The 15,920-nt window shown below is 42.7% G+C and overlaps 1 protein-coding gene across 1 annotated transcript; it reads left to right on the plus strand.

Moving 5' to 3' along the window:
• Positions 1–425: 425 nt before the first annotated feature.
• On the plus strand, positions 426–14,730 carry LOC146513538 (olfactomedin-like). Its single transcript, XM_085166828.1, has 5 exons — positions 426–1,119; positions 1,231–1,389; positions 2,703–2,915; positions 10,286–10,418; positions 13,713–14,730. The coding sequence occupies exons 1-5, from the start codon at positions 1,084–1,086 to the stop codon at positions 14,558–14,560; spliced, it is 1,389 nt and encodes a 462-aa protein (XP_085022954.1). The 5' UTR covers positions 426–1,083; the 3' UTR covers positions 14,561–14,730.
• Positions 14,731–15,920: the final 1,190 nt, after the last annotated feature.

Genomic DNA, 15,920 nt, shown 5'->3' on the forward strand with positions numbered 1-15,920 from the left:
TAGTATTTGTTTTGTTAAAACGTGTTTAAAAACAAGTTTTGTTGTGGAAGCTATAATCCAGATAAGGTGCCTGTTAAATGGTTAATGTCTAGGTTGGCTTTATAACTGAGAATCAAGTAATATAGCTTGTCCTTCTAAAGAATTAAGTGAAATTACACAGTTGAATCATAAGAAACATTATGTTACATATAAACCCTTTTTAAAACCTCTTTTTTTAAACACATATCTCTTTAGGCCTAAACTGACAGTGCCAATACTACACATTCAGACACAGTAGTAGATGGTGTTTTTAATACTGTAACGTTCGCAAGAACCAGACGTTTGGATCTCAGTTTGTCCGTTTATTCGGTAACACAGGCAAACGGGCCGTTAACTCCGGGGAGAGTGCCCTCGTAACTTTCACAAGCTCACCTGCTGCGCTGTCATCATTACTGATTTGATCTATGTAATCTCTCTATGTAATCTCTCTCTCTACTCTATGTAATCAGAAGACGTAAATTTTGTTCCTTATCAAAATTGTTCTCCCATATCTTCGCAAAAAAATAAAAAATCTTTTTCACATGCAACAAAAAAATATTCATATCTTCACTCTATCGCTGACTCCAAAACATATGCTTAGGGACACCTCCAATTATGACGTAGACTTCAGAAGGTTAAAATAACATTGTAAAGGTGGCTACATTGAGGAATCTAAAGTATAAAACATGTTTGGGTTTGTTTGCTTTTCTCACTCTAGGGTGTTGAGTTCTTTCCATCTCTCCTCTGGCATTATTGAGAACTGTGTGGCAAGTGCCATAAAGGACTTCTTAAACAGAGATATCAGCGGACAATACTGCAAAAAAACCAAAAAAACACCATACTCCATAAAGGAAGTGAGGAAATGGAAAAGTTGACCATAGGTGTTGTGAAACTCAGGAGTCTGGCCGTTTTAGAGTTTCACATCTGTGCAGATGTTTTGAAGGCTCTGAAGTAGTGACGAAAACCAAACTTGGTAGGTGTGTCCATTCAGATCTGGTGTTTTAGCGAAAAGAGAAGCAGAAAGTTGCTGGTATCAGTTCTGGCTTCATTCCTCTAACTGTAAACATGGTGCTGCTGATTCTGCTGCTGTTCACAGTCACAGTGAGTTGTACCTGACATCCTACACTTAAAAATTGAACATAAAGTTGGAACGTGTACTGCTTTAGGAATATCTATTGTATATTACATCAGTGTTACTGTGTGTGACTGCAGAGTGACGGCCAGGCTCAGCGGGTGCTCGGCCTGAAGAAGAACGACTCGTGTGTGTGTGAGGTAAACTCCACCGTGTGGTCTTTCCCTGTTGTGAAGTATGAGACTGTGTTACAGCAGTTTCATACCTGTGAAGCATCTCTGAACAGCCTGGCGGAACAGGTAGGAATTCATTTATTTTAGAGTCATTGTTACTACTTGCATTTCAGATTTTTGTTGTGGGAATGTAAAGAGGAACATTTCATGAATGTCACCTTGGAAATGTCAATCTATTCCACCCTGACCCTAACTACCAAAAAAAATAAAATAAAACAACTCTATTCTGTCCTTCAGTTGCTGTGTTTGTTTTTCTCCAACTGTTGTATTGTGGATTATCTGTTAAAAGGAAAATGTTACAGAATCTTGTAGTTTATTCAGATTCATCTTTGTAAATCTAAGCCATTCTGCCATGTTCTTTTTATAGAGAAGAGGCTTTCTCCTGGCAACCCTTCCAAAGTGGAAAAGTCGTGCAGTTCAGTCTTTTTCTAATTGTCAGTGTTATTAGAGGAACTGCAGTTAGGCACTTAAGCACTGGCCTCAGTTTTAACCCTGAAATTTGCTGCATGAAGTAACTATTACTGTGAAAATGGTTTTATCGTTGTTGTGCTTAACAGTCTATTTTCTGTTGTTCAAAATGCAACTTAAAACAAGATAAAACACAAACAGCACTTCTTAAACACTTTTCAAGGTACACATCCTGTCATTGTCCGGAGTATGCAGACTCCGTGCTTATGCTTACGTTTATTAATATTCTGCGGTTTTGTTTATTTTGGGTTGTTTGTGATTATCCCTAATGTTTTGTGTCCTCTGTGCTCTCCTGTTCTGTCTCCCCAGTCTGTGTTATGTTTGCGTGTTTAGAGTTTTGTCTGTGTGTTTCCTGTTTTATTTTGAAGGTCTGTTTCTCTTTTCAGTGTTTCTGGTTTTGCTTTCTCTTGTCTCGTTATGTCCAATTAATCCCATTCGTGTCTCCCATTCCCTGATTGCCCTGTGTGTATTTAAGACCTGTGTTTTCTTGTGTGCGTTGCTGTTTTGTCTGTGATCTTTCCTTGCGTCATTTTCTGTATCTCCCTGCGCCTCTGTTTCAGGTATCTTTGGTTAATTTTTCCCAGTTTAGGTTATCCTTAGGTTTTGCTTCATGCCTGTTACGTTCTTGTTTGTTTCACCTACTATATCAATAAAGCTCACTCACATCAGAAGCTGCCTGCATCTTGGGTCCTACTTTCAACCTCCACTGCAGACATGACCCATCCTTAATCTCAATAAACAAGTGAACCAAAGCTGCCAGGCAGGTTGTGAAAACAAATTGTATTTTTATTTCGCTAGTTATGAGAATGTGCAAAATTTTTTGAGTTAAGCCTCTCACATGGTCTTTCTGGTCATTCAGTTATCAAGATGTGGCACAGAAGTTTTTTTTCCTGTGTCTTCCTTTCTTGAAGGTGAACACATCCAGCCAGCGTCTCACTCAGATCCAGGGTCAGGTTACCTCCTTGACAGCCAGGTTGGGGCCTTACAAGTACCTGCACCACCAGGGCCTGTACTCTGCTCTGTCTCTGCGCCTTCTGGGCCAGCAGCTCAGCCAGCTGGAAACAGATGTTGGTGTTGTCCACAGCCAGCTGAACAATGCAGAGACAAAGAAGCTCTCCAAAGAGGTATTGTGAAACTGCAAGTGGAAACACAACGCATTAAAAAAAAAAAAAAAAAAAAAAAAAAAAACCCACACACACACACACACACACACACACACACATCTGTAATACAAGAAATACTGCTACAATATATGTCAAAACAAAGTTCTTTATTTGGAGCACATTTCTACAAGCAAGATAAGTTACTGAAAAAGTGCTTGTGCTTAAAGTGCGTTGGCACTCTTTGGCAATATTGTAGACAATGTTAAACTTAATCATCACATCGACGTTGTTCTGGAATGGCTGTGTGCAGGCAGGAAAAGGACCCAAAGTGCAGACTCCCAAGACAGACATGAACTCAAAAAACAGCTTTAATGCTGAACTCAAAGTAACAAACTTCCAAAGGACAAAGATTAACACAGGCAGGAATACAAAACACACAGCATGAGTAAGGGTAGATAAGAGTAGATCGCGACACGGACACAGAGAAACATAGGGTTTAAATACACAGAGGGAGCAATCAGGGAATGGGTAACAGCTGAGGCAAATCAGGCCTAACAAGACAAAGGAAGCAAAACCAGACGCATTTACATGAGACACAGACTTTCAAAGTAAAACAAGAAACATAACACAGAAGCAAACTTGACAAGGGGATATAGCTGACAGGGGAGACAGAGCAACTAGAGAACACAGAGACATAAACCATAAGACAGAACTCTAACAAAGAAACCAAACAGGTTGAGCCGGTCAGGAGGCCGGCCGCGTGGGAGGCAGCTGCGGTGACGTAGTTCAGGAGGCCGGCCGCGCGGAAGGCAGCGGCGGCAACGGAGCTGGTCCGGAGGCCGGCCACGACAGCAATGATGTCCAGCCAATGACCTGGAAAGTGACCGAAAAGGACGAGCAGGCCGGACAGGACGAGGTGAGGCAGGACCAGACGGTGCGGACACCTCCGGCGCAGATGAAGCAGGATGGGGTGAAGCAGGACCAGATGGCGCCGAGACCTTTGGTGCAGACGAAGCGGAAAAAGCCCGTTCGGAGGCCTCAGGCAGAGATGAAGCAGGACCAGATGGCAGCATGGCAACCGCAGGAGACAAAACAGGAGGTGGCGCTGCAGGCAACGGCGTGGGAGCCGCAGATGGAGGAGCAGGTGGTGGCGCTGCAGGCGACGGCGTGGCAGCCGCAGATGGAGATGCAGGTGGTGCTGCAGGCGACGAAGACTGGACAGGCCTCTTTGACCCTCCAGCGGAGACAGAAGGCTGAACGGGCCCCTTGGGCCCTTCAGCGGAGACAGGAGACAGCTGGAGCGGTTCTCCAGAACTCCCAGCAGGAACAACAGACAAAGGCCGGACGGGCCCCTCAGACTCTCCAGCAGGAACAGGTGGCTGGACAGGCTCCTCGGGCCCTCCAGCGGAGACAGAAGGCTAAACGGGCCCCTCAGACCCTTCAGCGGAGACGGGAGACGGCTGGTGCGGTTCTCCAGAACCCCCAGCGGGAACAGACGGCTGGGCGGGAACCTCGGTCCCTCCAGCACAGACAAACAAAGGCTGGTGCGGTTCTCCAGAACCCCCAGCGGGAACAACAGATGAAGGCCAGACGGGCCCCTTGGACCCTCCAGCAGGAACAGGTGGCTGAGTAAATGACTGAGGTGAGAACTGAGCAGGTGACTGAGCCGATAGGTGACCTAATGTTTGAGCTATGGATAGAAGTTTAAGATGTATTGACTGTTATAACAATGGTAGTAATGGTGCGTGAGGTGGTGGATGAGCAGATGGCTGGGCTAGGTTTTCTGAGCCTACGGAGCCTGAAGAAAACTGCTGGACGGGCTCACCTGAGCCTCCAGCGAGGTCAGAAACAGGTGCAGGAACACAACGGGGCGAAGGAGCAGGCTCAGCAAATACAGACTCCTCTAAAATGTTTTTTTGCTTCCTACCACCACGTCTAACAGTCTTAACAGTCTCAGTTTTAGCAGTGTTCATATGGTTGTCTTTTTCCAGCTCAGAGGAACGAAAGCAGTCATTATAACTCACCACTGGGAGTTGCTCCGCAGAGAGAGAGTGGTGACAGTGTGAGCGCCGCCTCCTCCGGGAAGTGGGGGGTGGCAAACTGGGCTGCAAATCCTCCAACGGACTGGGCTGTGATGAGGAATCAGAGAGTTTATGAAGCTCAGAACGCTGCAGTCCCATAAAGAGAGCAAAAGACTGTAGCGGAGTAAGTCCAATGTCTGCCGTTGCATAATCCTTCTTCCTCCGCTGCTTCAGCCTCTTGTTGGACTGGTAATCCGGGGGTGGAAGCGGAGGTGTAGCGACTGGAGAGAATGAGCATGTGCTCAATCTGATCGTCCGAGGTATAGGCGCTGGCTCGGCCGTAGCCATGGCAGTTTGGAGGCTGCGGGGCCCTCCCCAAGCCAAACGTGACGTATAGAAGGGTGACTGGAGCTCCCGGGCATGCTTAGCCTCCTGCCTCACGTTCTCCTTGAGGAAGGCAGAAACTGCGGGTCGCCAATACCACACGGAGTCTGCTGGATCCATGTTCTGGTCGCGATCTTCTGTTATGGAACGGCTGTGTGCAGGCAGGAAAAGGACCCAAAGTGCAGACTCCCGAGACAGACGTGAACTCAAAAAACAGCTTTAATGCTGAACTCAAAGTGACAAACTTCCAAAGTACAAAAATTAATGCAGGCAGGAAAACAAAACACACAGCATGCGTGAGGGTAGGTAAGAGTAGATCATGACACGGACACAGAGAAACACAGGGCTTAAATACACAGAGGGAGCAATCAGGGAATGGGTAACAGGAGGAAAACACAGCTGGGGCAAATCAGGCCTAACGAGACAAAGGAAGCAAAACCAGACGCATTTACATGAGACACGGACTTGACAAGGGGATACAGCTGACAGGGGAGACAGAGCAACTAGAGAACACAGAGACATAAACCATAAGACAGAACTCTAACAAAGAAACCAAAGACTAGAAATGATAAATAATATAATAAACTAGTGATGGTGAGATGAAGCCTCATGATGAACTGAAGCTTTCCACCCAATTGGTCGACTCATGGTTCAAAGCATTGTGATGATTCATTTGCTCTACTGCGCCATCAAGTGGACAATTCAAGTGAAGGCTCTGTGATTATAATGATGTGTAAACCTCTAAACTGAATAAATAAATTGTTTTCTTGGTTATTTATCCTGAATATTGTCTCAGTATGTGTGATACAAAAGAGAAAGTGGAAACTATCAGGACAGAGTTTTGGTATGTTTGTGTAACTGTTAGCCTCAGACAGTCAGTCAATAGTATAATTCAGATCATAGATCAGTACATTTGCATATTTTTATAACTATAAAAAGAAAGCTGACACTTTCGAGACTTTATCTAATGTGTAAGCATCACAGCAGATGTCTTAGATTAGAATCAGTGAGCTGTCGGCTTTCAGCCCCGACCGTGTCCGTGCTGTCTGGTGAGAAAGGCGACATCTCACTGATTCTGACTCATCAGCGCTTTGTGTTTTTGCACGTCTGCACGTCTTTGTGCAGAATTGGTGTACCTGCTCTCATTTACTGTTTTAGCTGTTTGGTGGTGGTTGAAATGTAGTAATATTTATATTAAAAATCGATTCAGAATTTTAATGAATCGATATCACGTTATCCAAGCTAGAATCGATTTTAATCGATAATCAAAACCCGCTAGTACCTGTGTAATCATGCTTATGTGCATCTGGATAGTGACACAAACTAGTATTTGGCGCTTCACTTTTTAATAAACTAAAAGACAGAAATCAGATTATAGGATCTGTAGTGTTGTTTATTTATATTATGGTGCTTATCATTTGTGATATTTATTACTGTGTGCATACTTTATTAGGAGAGATAAAATAAAATAAAAAATCTCTTCCTTCCTGGTTCCATCGAAGAAGAAATGCTCAAGTAACTATGTAACACGTACGTAATCCAATTCCATAACACAGTGTGATGGAAATCAGCTGTGTTTTTCTGTCCATTTTATTTCGAATCTGGCGCGAACCGGCGAACCAGTCCCTGAATCAGTCACGTGGTACGGACTGCCCGCGAGGCCTCGAACGTCACTACATACGTAATCAAAGCAAGCCTCGATACGCGCTTCACAGACACGCCCCCAAGATTACCCGACACACGATTCGACACTTCGACACACAGGACACATCACTATAATAAACCCAAAACCCTGGGTCAACGACCCAGGCATCCTAACAGACGTCCTCTGACGACCTTTTGCTGCTGCCTGCTGCTGAAAGGCAGTGGGGAGAAGAAACACTTGGGTAGTGCATTTATCGCAACATATAATGTGTTTTCTAGATACACTGTGCTTTTTCAGTGTTTAGCGATTGATGGCTTCTTGTCAGAGCACTGGCTATGAATTTCAGACGGATCAGGCCTTAACTTGACAAAAAAGTTATCAATAGTTCTTTTCATCTTTTCTCATTACCCACAGCTACATCCACTTCTGTCAGGTCTAGGCTACTCAATAGGGCTGGGTAACCTCACTGATTTCTATAATCTATTCGATTTGATTCTGATTCACAAGATTCAATTCGATTTGAATTTGCCTCAGACAGTCAGAAATATTATAATTCTGATCATTTATCAGTACTGATACTTGTGAGACTTCATCGGAGGTGTAAGCATCACAGCAGATGCCTTTGTGTCAAAGTAACTGAGAATAAAACACAGAAAAACAAACAAACATTTGAATTCAATTCAATTTTATTTATATAGCGCCAAATCACAACAAACGTCGCCTCAAGGCGCTTCATGATACAGAGAAAAACCCAACAATCATATGACCCCCTATGAGCAACCACTTTGGCGACAGTGGGAAGGAAAAACTCCCTTTTAACAGGAAGAAACCTCCGACAGAACCAGGCTCAGGGAGGGGTGGGGCCATCTGCTGCGACCGGTTGGGGTGAGAGAAGGAAGACAGGATAAAGACATGCTGTGGAAGAGAGACAGAGGTTAATAACAGATATGATTCAATACAGAGAGGTCTGTTAATACATAGTGAGTGAGAAAGGTGACTGGAAAGGAAAAACTCAATGCATCATGGGAATCCCCCGGCAGCCTACGTCTATTGCAGCATAACTAAGGGAGGATTCAGGGTCACCTGGTCCAGCCCTAACTATATGCTTTAGCAAAAAGGAAAGTTTTAAGCCTAATCTTAAAAGTAGAGATAGTGTCTGTCTCCTGAATCCAAACTGGAAGCTGGTTCCACAGAAGAGGGGCCTGAAAACTGAAGGCTCTGCCTCCCATTCTACTTTTAAATACTCTAGGAACAACAAGTAGGCCTGCAGAGCGAGAGCGGAGTGCTCTAATAGGGTAATATAGTACTACAAGGTCATTAAGATAAGATGGAGCCTGATTATTTAAGACCTTGTATGTGAGGAGCAGGATTTTGAATTCAATTCTGGATTTAACAGGAAGCCAATGAAGGGAAGCCAAAACAGGAGAAATATGCTCTCTCTTTCTAGTCCCTGTCAGTACTCTTGCTGCAGCATTTTGGATTAACTGAAGGCTTTTCAGTGAGTTTTTCGGACATCCTGATAATAATGAATTGCAGTAGTCCAGCCTGGAAGTAATAAATGCATGAACTAGTTTTTCAGCGTCACTGAGACAGGATATTTCTAACTTTAGAGATGTTGCGCAAATGGAAGAACGCAGTCTTACATATTTGTTTAATATGTGCGTTGAAGGACATATCCTGGTCAAAAATGACTCCAAGGTTCCTCACAGTGTTACTGGAGGCCAAGGTAATGCCATCCAGAGTAAGAATCTGGTTACATTTTTTCTAACTAGATTTCTAAGCTTTTCAGGGCCGAGTACAATAACCTCAGTTTTATCTGAGTTAAGAAGCAGAAAGTTAGTGGCCATCCAGGTCTTTATGTCTTTAAGACATTCCTGCAGTTTAACTAATTGGTGTGTGTTATCTGGCTTCATGGACAGATAGATCTGGGTGTCATCTGCATAGCAGTGAAAATGTATGCTATGTCTTCTAATGATGCTGCCTAAGGGAAGCATGTATAATGTAAACAGAATTGGTCCTAGCACTGAACCCTGTGGAACTCCATAATTAACCTCAGTGTGTGAAGAGGACTCTCCATTTACATGTACAAACTGGAGTCTATTAGATAGATATGATACAAACCACTGCAGCACAGTACCTGTAATACCTACAACATGTTCTAATTGCTCTAATAGGATATTATAGTCGACAGTATTGAACGCTAAACTGAGGTCTAGCAGGACAAGCACAGAGATGAGTCCACTGTCAGAGGCCATAAGAAGATCATTTGTAACCTTCAATAAAGCTGTTTCTGTGCTGTGATGAACTCTGAAACCTGACTGAAACTCTTCAAATAAGCCATTCCTCTGCAGATGATCTGTTAGCTGTTTGACAACTACTCTTTCAAGGATTTTTGATATGAAAGGAAGGTTGGAGATTGGCCTATAATTAGCTAAGACTGCTGGGTCTAGAGATGGCTTTTTGAGTAAAGGTTTAACTACGGCCAGCTTGAAGGCCTGTGGTACATAGCCGATTATTAGAGATAGGTTGATCATATTTAAGATCGAAGAATTAATTAATGGCAGTACATCATTTGCTGTTTGGTGGTTTTTGAAATAGTTTTGTGAGCATTAAGCTGAGATTCTGCCGATTCTGGCAAAATACATTTATATTTAAAAGTTGATTCAGGATTAAACGAAATATATCGCTTTATTCAAGCTACTCATCTTTCTCTATCTGCCTGCGCTTTCAAACATACACACGAAGGACTACAGGACACACGGCCAATCAGAGAGGTCCTGCCCCTGACTATCTAAGATTGGTTTAGACCATGATAGGGCGATCGTGGCTCAAGAGTTGTGTGTTCGTCTTGTAATCAGAAGGTTGCCGGTTTGAGCCCCGGCTCGGACAGTCTCGGTCGTTGTGTCCTTGGGCAAGACACTTCACCTACCGCCTACTGGTGTTGGCTAGAAGGGCCGATGGCGCGATATGGCAGCCTCGCCTCTGTCAGTCTGCCCCAGGGCAGCTGTGGCTACAACTGTATCTTGCTTCCACCAGTGTGTGAATGAATAGTGGTATTGTAAAGCGCTTTGAGGGGTCCTGAAAAGCGCTATATAAATGCAATCCATTATTATTATAAAGTGTGTCTGTTGTTGACCACACGGAGACTTTCACAGTTGGGAAGAAGTTTTTTTTTTTTTTTTTTTTTTTTTTTTTTTTACTTGAACAGCTGGTTGCACCGGTGCGACCTAGGATTTTTTATTAGATGCACAATTGAAAAATTTGCTCTAGAGCCCTGAAGTCTGTTTAAAAATTAAATGTAATGAGTGTTCACATGTACTAACCTTCTGACTGTGTGGCAGGTGGTTCAACTGCGGACCCATGTGGCCAGGTTAGAAACAGCTGACATAATTAACATCAAGGCTGTAAAGGAGAAACTGCGCTACCTAAAGAATAATGTGGAGTCCTGCAAATCAATCCCCAAAGACTTCAGAGGTATGTGTGTGTGTGTGTGTGTGTGTGTGTGTGTGCGCGCGCCAACTGTAAGCATACTGTTATTTGCTATCGTCTCTAATAAAGGACATACTGTAGAAAAAATCACTTGTGTGAATGTGTGTGAATGGTTGAATGAGGTTTGTAGTAAGAAAGCACTGTGACTGCTCAAATACAGCAGTATATATAAATATCAGAAAAACCTGGATTCTATCTGAAGGCCACCAGATCGTGAGGCTGTGGCTCCAAAAAGTGTTCTACTTTATTTAACTTATTTAACCTCTGTTAACACTTTACTGTTTATGGGCTCAGTCACCAATTTTGAATCATATTGAATACAAACTTAACTCTGTTTTGTATATTGTGTTTAAATGTGGACTGAAACCACACACTCATCACCAACTTATCAACCACATAGTTCCTATGTAGCTACAAGTCCTTTTGCAACAAGGAGACACCCCCTGCTGGTCATTAAAGAGAATGCAGGTTTAAAACTTGCACACTGGATTTACCACTCCGACTCAGAAGCTATGGCCATGTTTTAGATATTTGGCTGTTAGTTTAACTGGTTAGTATTAGCTAGTGTTATCTCAGAATCAGAAAGGAGCAAGAGCAGACAACAAATCAGGAATAAACTGAGGAATAAATCCTCATGTTTTAAACAGTCTCCACTAGGGATGGGTACCGGTGTCCGGTGCCATGATGGCACCGGTTCTGACATAAACGGTAGTAACCAGACCGAAAAGCAGCGCACATTTCGGTGCTTTATTTCGGTGCTTTTTTTTCCTGAGCTGTGATACACTTTAGATTCTAGCCAATCATTTTACGTTTCCGACGATAGTAGGCGGGGCCAGGTACGTAAGTTCTTTTAGAGCAGAGCTACAGATTAAAAATGCCCAAGACGAAGCAGTCAAAAGTCTGGCTGTACTTCACAGCAAAATATGCAAACTCAGCAGCCTGCAACAAGTGCTTTAAGCTGATACTGTGACACTGTCAAAGGAGGTAACACCTCGAATCCGATGAAACACCTGGCGACGCATAGCGCTTTTTTTTTAAAGCCGAGAAATGCGCCGTATTTGATAGCTTGCTGCTAGACCTCACACCGTGCACATCTACTGCGGGTGTGGTGCCTGTTATCGGACCCGGAGCCCTGCTAGTGTAGCAGAAATGATGATGGCAGCAGCAGCCGTTCTTCTCTGCGTGAGTAGCTTCATGTTGTTCATGTGTAATTTACGTTGAGTAGGCTAACCACGTTATTACATTAATGCATGTAAGGTGAACTAGCAAACACTGTCATAGTTACATGCGGCTGTCTTCTTGTTTGATGGCAGATACTCCCTTCACCCTGGCCAAAAAGGCTAAAATGACCAAAGAAAAAGTGGAAAACAGCTAAACATGAGAGGTTTTTGGACAAAGTTTATGTTTTTTCCATTGTTTAAGCACTGCTTCCAGCCAAGAGTGATACCATATATGCCCCATAGCTGCAGAAAAGGCTAACATTGTTATCTTTTTACAGAAAAAACAGCTAAACATGAGAGGTTTTTGGACCAATTTTGTGTTCTCCATTCTTTAAGCACCGGTTTGAGCACCGTTTAAGCACCGGCACCGTTTCAAAAGTACCGGTTTGGCACCGGTATCGGATAAAACCTAAACGATACCCATCCCTAGTCTCCACTATTTGACTCAGTGCAACAGTCTACCTGCACCTGTGGGAGTGACTCAGTATTACTTAGCTGTTTTACTCTAATCTCTCAGTGTGTGTGACACTGAAACTGCTGCAGCCGAGAAAACTGATAACCATTAGTGTTATTAACCTTTTATTACATCAGTCAAGAAAAATATATTCTTCATATGTGTGTTTGACATTAGTGATGTGTCGGTCGCGAACGAAACGGCTCTTAGAACCGGCTCTTTGAAGTAAATGACGCAAGCCGGCTCCCAATGTTTTTTTTTGTCTTTCTCTCACCCTCTCTCTCGCACTTTTTTTCCGCTTCACTTGTGCTTTGCCCTGGGCAGAGGGGGGAGGGGCGGTAGTTACACTCGCAGTAGCACAGGAACAGAGCGGGAGAGAAAGAAAGAGAAAGAGAGCCAGGGACAACAGCGTCACATTAGAAAGGTATAGTAATCATCCACAACTATTTTCAGTTGCGGATGATAAAGGATTCAGAAAGTTTATTCATGCAGGTCCATATGACAGAGAATATGCATCTTCTTTTTGTTTTCATATTTTAATTTATATTTAATTGTGTTGTGGTTTGCAGTGTTTTGTGTTGTTTCACATGTGTTTAAAAGGAAAAAGCTGAAAATTTAAATAGTTAAAAGTTGAAATGTAAATAGTTGGTTTTTGTATTATATGATTTATTTATTACATTTTATGTGGGGTGAATAAATAAAAGTACCTTTACGGTGGCCGCTAGAGACAAAGTACGTACAAATTCCAACACACGTACAAACTCCAAAACACGTACAAAACACAACAGAATGCTAGGCGCAGTGTTGAGCTTTTGTCACCTAGTGGCTACACAAGCCAGGAAGTACCAACGACTGGATTTGGTGTGTGGTAGTAACAGGTAAATGAACATTTTTTTAAATTATTTGAATGTATATGAGTGCTTGTGTATGAATACACAAACGATACACATATGCTTTCAATTGTGTAATTTAAGTGATCTAGGTAGCTCTGTTTTGCAAGTTCAGTTAATGCTAGAAATGTGTTTTGGAGTTTGTACGTGCTTTGGAATTTGTACGTGCTTTTTGGTGTTTGTACGTACTTTGTCTCTAGGGCCCACCGTATATATTTATATATAAACATATATAAATAAAACCACGTGTTTTTTTACATAATATTTCCTTTGGTGCATAATTTTATATTGTTGTTAATAATAAATTAATTAAAGAAACAAAACAACCTGAAGATACAGTTGGGAGCCGAAAGAGCCGGTTCTCTAAAAAGAGCCGGAAATCCCATCACTATTTGACATGATATTAAAAATATATTTTTCAGTTTGACAGTTCTTCAGTGTATTTACTGCAAATATATTGCAATGCTTGTGTAGATGGGGGGGGGGGGGGGGGGGAGAGAGAGAGAGAGAGAGAGAGAGAGAGAGAGAAAAAAGTTTCAGAGTGATTCACCTCTTTGTCTGTTTTGCATGTGCTAAAAAATGTATTGATGTCCAAGCATTTGTTTTTTCCAGTAAATAATTCTATCTATATACAGGATGGTTTAGAAGTGACCAGCTTTTTATAAAAATTTCTGAAATCATCACTTGTTATTCCTTCTTATTTCTCTGTTTCCAGGCCAGGACAGATACTGCTATAAGGGCCTGATCACCAGCATCAGTGACCCTGTAACAACCAAGCTCAGTCCTTATGGTAAGAGCTACATCTCTGGTTCATGGGGCAAACAAGCTCAGATGGAGAACGAGGACCAGAAATACAGCTACTGGGTTCAGCCTCTGGCAACTAGCGACATCTGGGGCAACACTCTACGTGTTTACCAAAATTATGAAGATTTCATGGCGTCAACAAACCACAAAGACTTTACAGTCACCCCATCATACAGCCATCGCAATGCCATTGAGGGTCCCAGTGCTGTGCTGTACGGTAAGGGTCTGTACTATAACTGCTTCCGCTCTGCAGACGTTTGCCGGTACGACCTGGAGATCAACAAGTTCAAACGGGTGACTCTTCCAGGCACCGGTGTAGGTTTCAACAACAAGTTCCCCTATTGTTACTACGATTGCCGGCTCAATAGTGATGTTGATGTAGAAGCAGATGAAACAGGACTGTGGGCTCTCTATGCCACTCTAGGTAACCATGGTAACATTGTGATCAGCCGATTAGCTTGGGATGGTGAGACCAAGACTCTCACGGTGACACAGACGTGGGAAACGAGGTTGTTCAAGAAGGCAGTAAGTAACGCCTTCATGGTGTGCGGTGTGATGTACGCGACTCGTTATGTTAATGAGTACCAGGAGGAGGTGTTCTACGCCTTCGACACAGCCACAGGCAAAGAAGACAACTCACTAGCAATACGACTGGAAAAGGTAGCTAAAGGAGTGGCTAGTCTGAGCTACAATCCCACCAACAAGCAGATCTACATGTACAACGATGGATACTTGCTGGCCTACCAGGTTTACTTCTGATCTTCTGATCAAACAGTTAATGAAATATGATACAGCAACAAAAAAGCAATGATTTATGATGCAAATTATATCATATAGACTATTAAGATTGTTTTTCTAACATGATGTACTTTAGTAACACTGAATGGAAACATCAGCTGAAATCACAATAAAGTCTTTGGTAACAATAACATTAGATTGATCTTTTGCTGGCCTTATTTCACACAAAAAATGTTTTTGTTGTTATTTGTGACACACAATCCCATATATATTGTGTTACGCAGAGACGTGTGGTGAGGGAAAAATCAGACTTCACTCTATCTTAACTGAAGTAACTACTTTATTGTCTCTTGCCAATATCATGCACATACAGACAGCAACTTCTCAAAATGGCCCCCAATTCATTTCCTGCCCACTTTAAGTACTCTAAAGACCACGCCTTCTCAATTCAGACTGGCCTATAAATGAGCTGCAATTGAGGCAGGCCTCCTCTTTACTGGGAAAACAAGATGGCTGCTACGGAGGTAACCTGCGGAACACTTTGTTACATTAGTGCTTCCCAACATTACTCACTACCCGGACAATGATGGATGGTGAACTGGTATGGCTGGAGGGCTAGGCACCAGCGCAGTATCCTCACATTTTGTTGTTGCTTGGAGTGCATTCATACCAGCGGTCTGTGATCTGTCTGAGGAACAAATTCTCTTCCAATTAGATAATATTTCAACTTAATTCCTTCTTTTTCTACTGTAGAGTATTTTTTCTCCCTGTCAAACAGCTTTTTACTTATGAAAAGCACAGGTTTTTCTTCACCAGCTACTCCCTGAGCCAGTATTGCTCCAAGTCCAAAATTTGAAGCATCTACTTGTGCAACAAATGGCTTGGAAAAATCAGGGCTTTGCAAAAGAGGTGCTTCAGAAATCTGTATCTTTAAAGATTGGAAGGCATGTTCACAGTCATCATTCCACATCTCATGTAGCTAGCTAATTATGTCATTGGCATCGATGACCACTGTCAATATGTGACATTTGAAATCGCGTTTGAATTTGCGCTTGTTTTTTGCTTTCACTTTCACTTTGTGATCGCGCAAACTGTGTATAGAGAGCAGCAGTACTAATTGGTGGCATTGGATAAGAATCAACACAGGAAATACTGTTTAGCTTTCTCATGTCTGGACAAAATCGAAGTTGAGGGGAGTCTCTTTGGAACAAGTACAATGGGGTTTGACCACTCACTCCTTGATGGCTCAATAACTCCCAGTTTCAGCATCATCTTAAACTCCTTCCTCAACAGTCCCACCATCTGTTCTGGTATTCTGTAACGCTTAAGACAAACAGGTTTTGTGTCTTTAAAAACGATGTTGTGTGTTATGACATCTGTT

Source organism: Neolamprologus multifasciatus, chromosome 7, assembly GCF_963576455.1.
Source record: "Neolamprologus multifasciatus chromosome 7, fNeoMul1.2, whole genome shotgun sequence".
NCBI lineage: Eukaryota > Metazoa > Chordata > Actinopteri > Cichliformes > Cichlidae > Neolamprologus > Neolamprologus multifasciatus.

Coding starts and splice junctions, on each gene's coding strand:
- LOC146513538 (XM_085166828.1), top strand. CDS start 1,084: ATGGTGCTGCTGATTCTGCTGCTGTTCACAGTCACA. Junction 1,120..1,230: donor TGCTGCTGTTCACAGTCACA/GTGAGTTGTACC, acceptor GTGTGACTGCAG/AGTGACGGCCAGGCTCAGCG. Junction 10,419..13,712: donor AATCCCCAAAGACTTCAGAG/GTATGTGTGTGT, acceptor CTCTGTTTCCAG/GCCAGGACAGATACTGCTAT.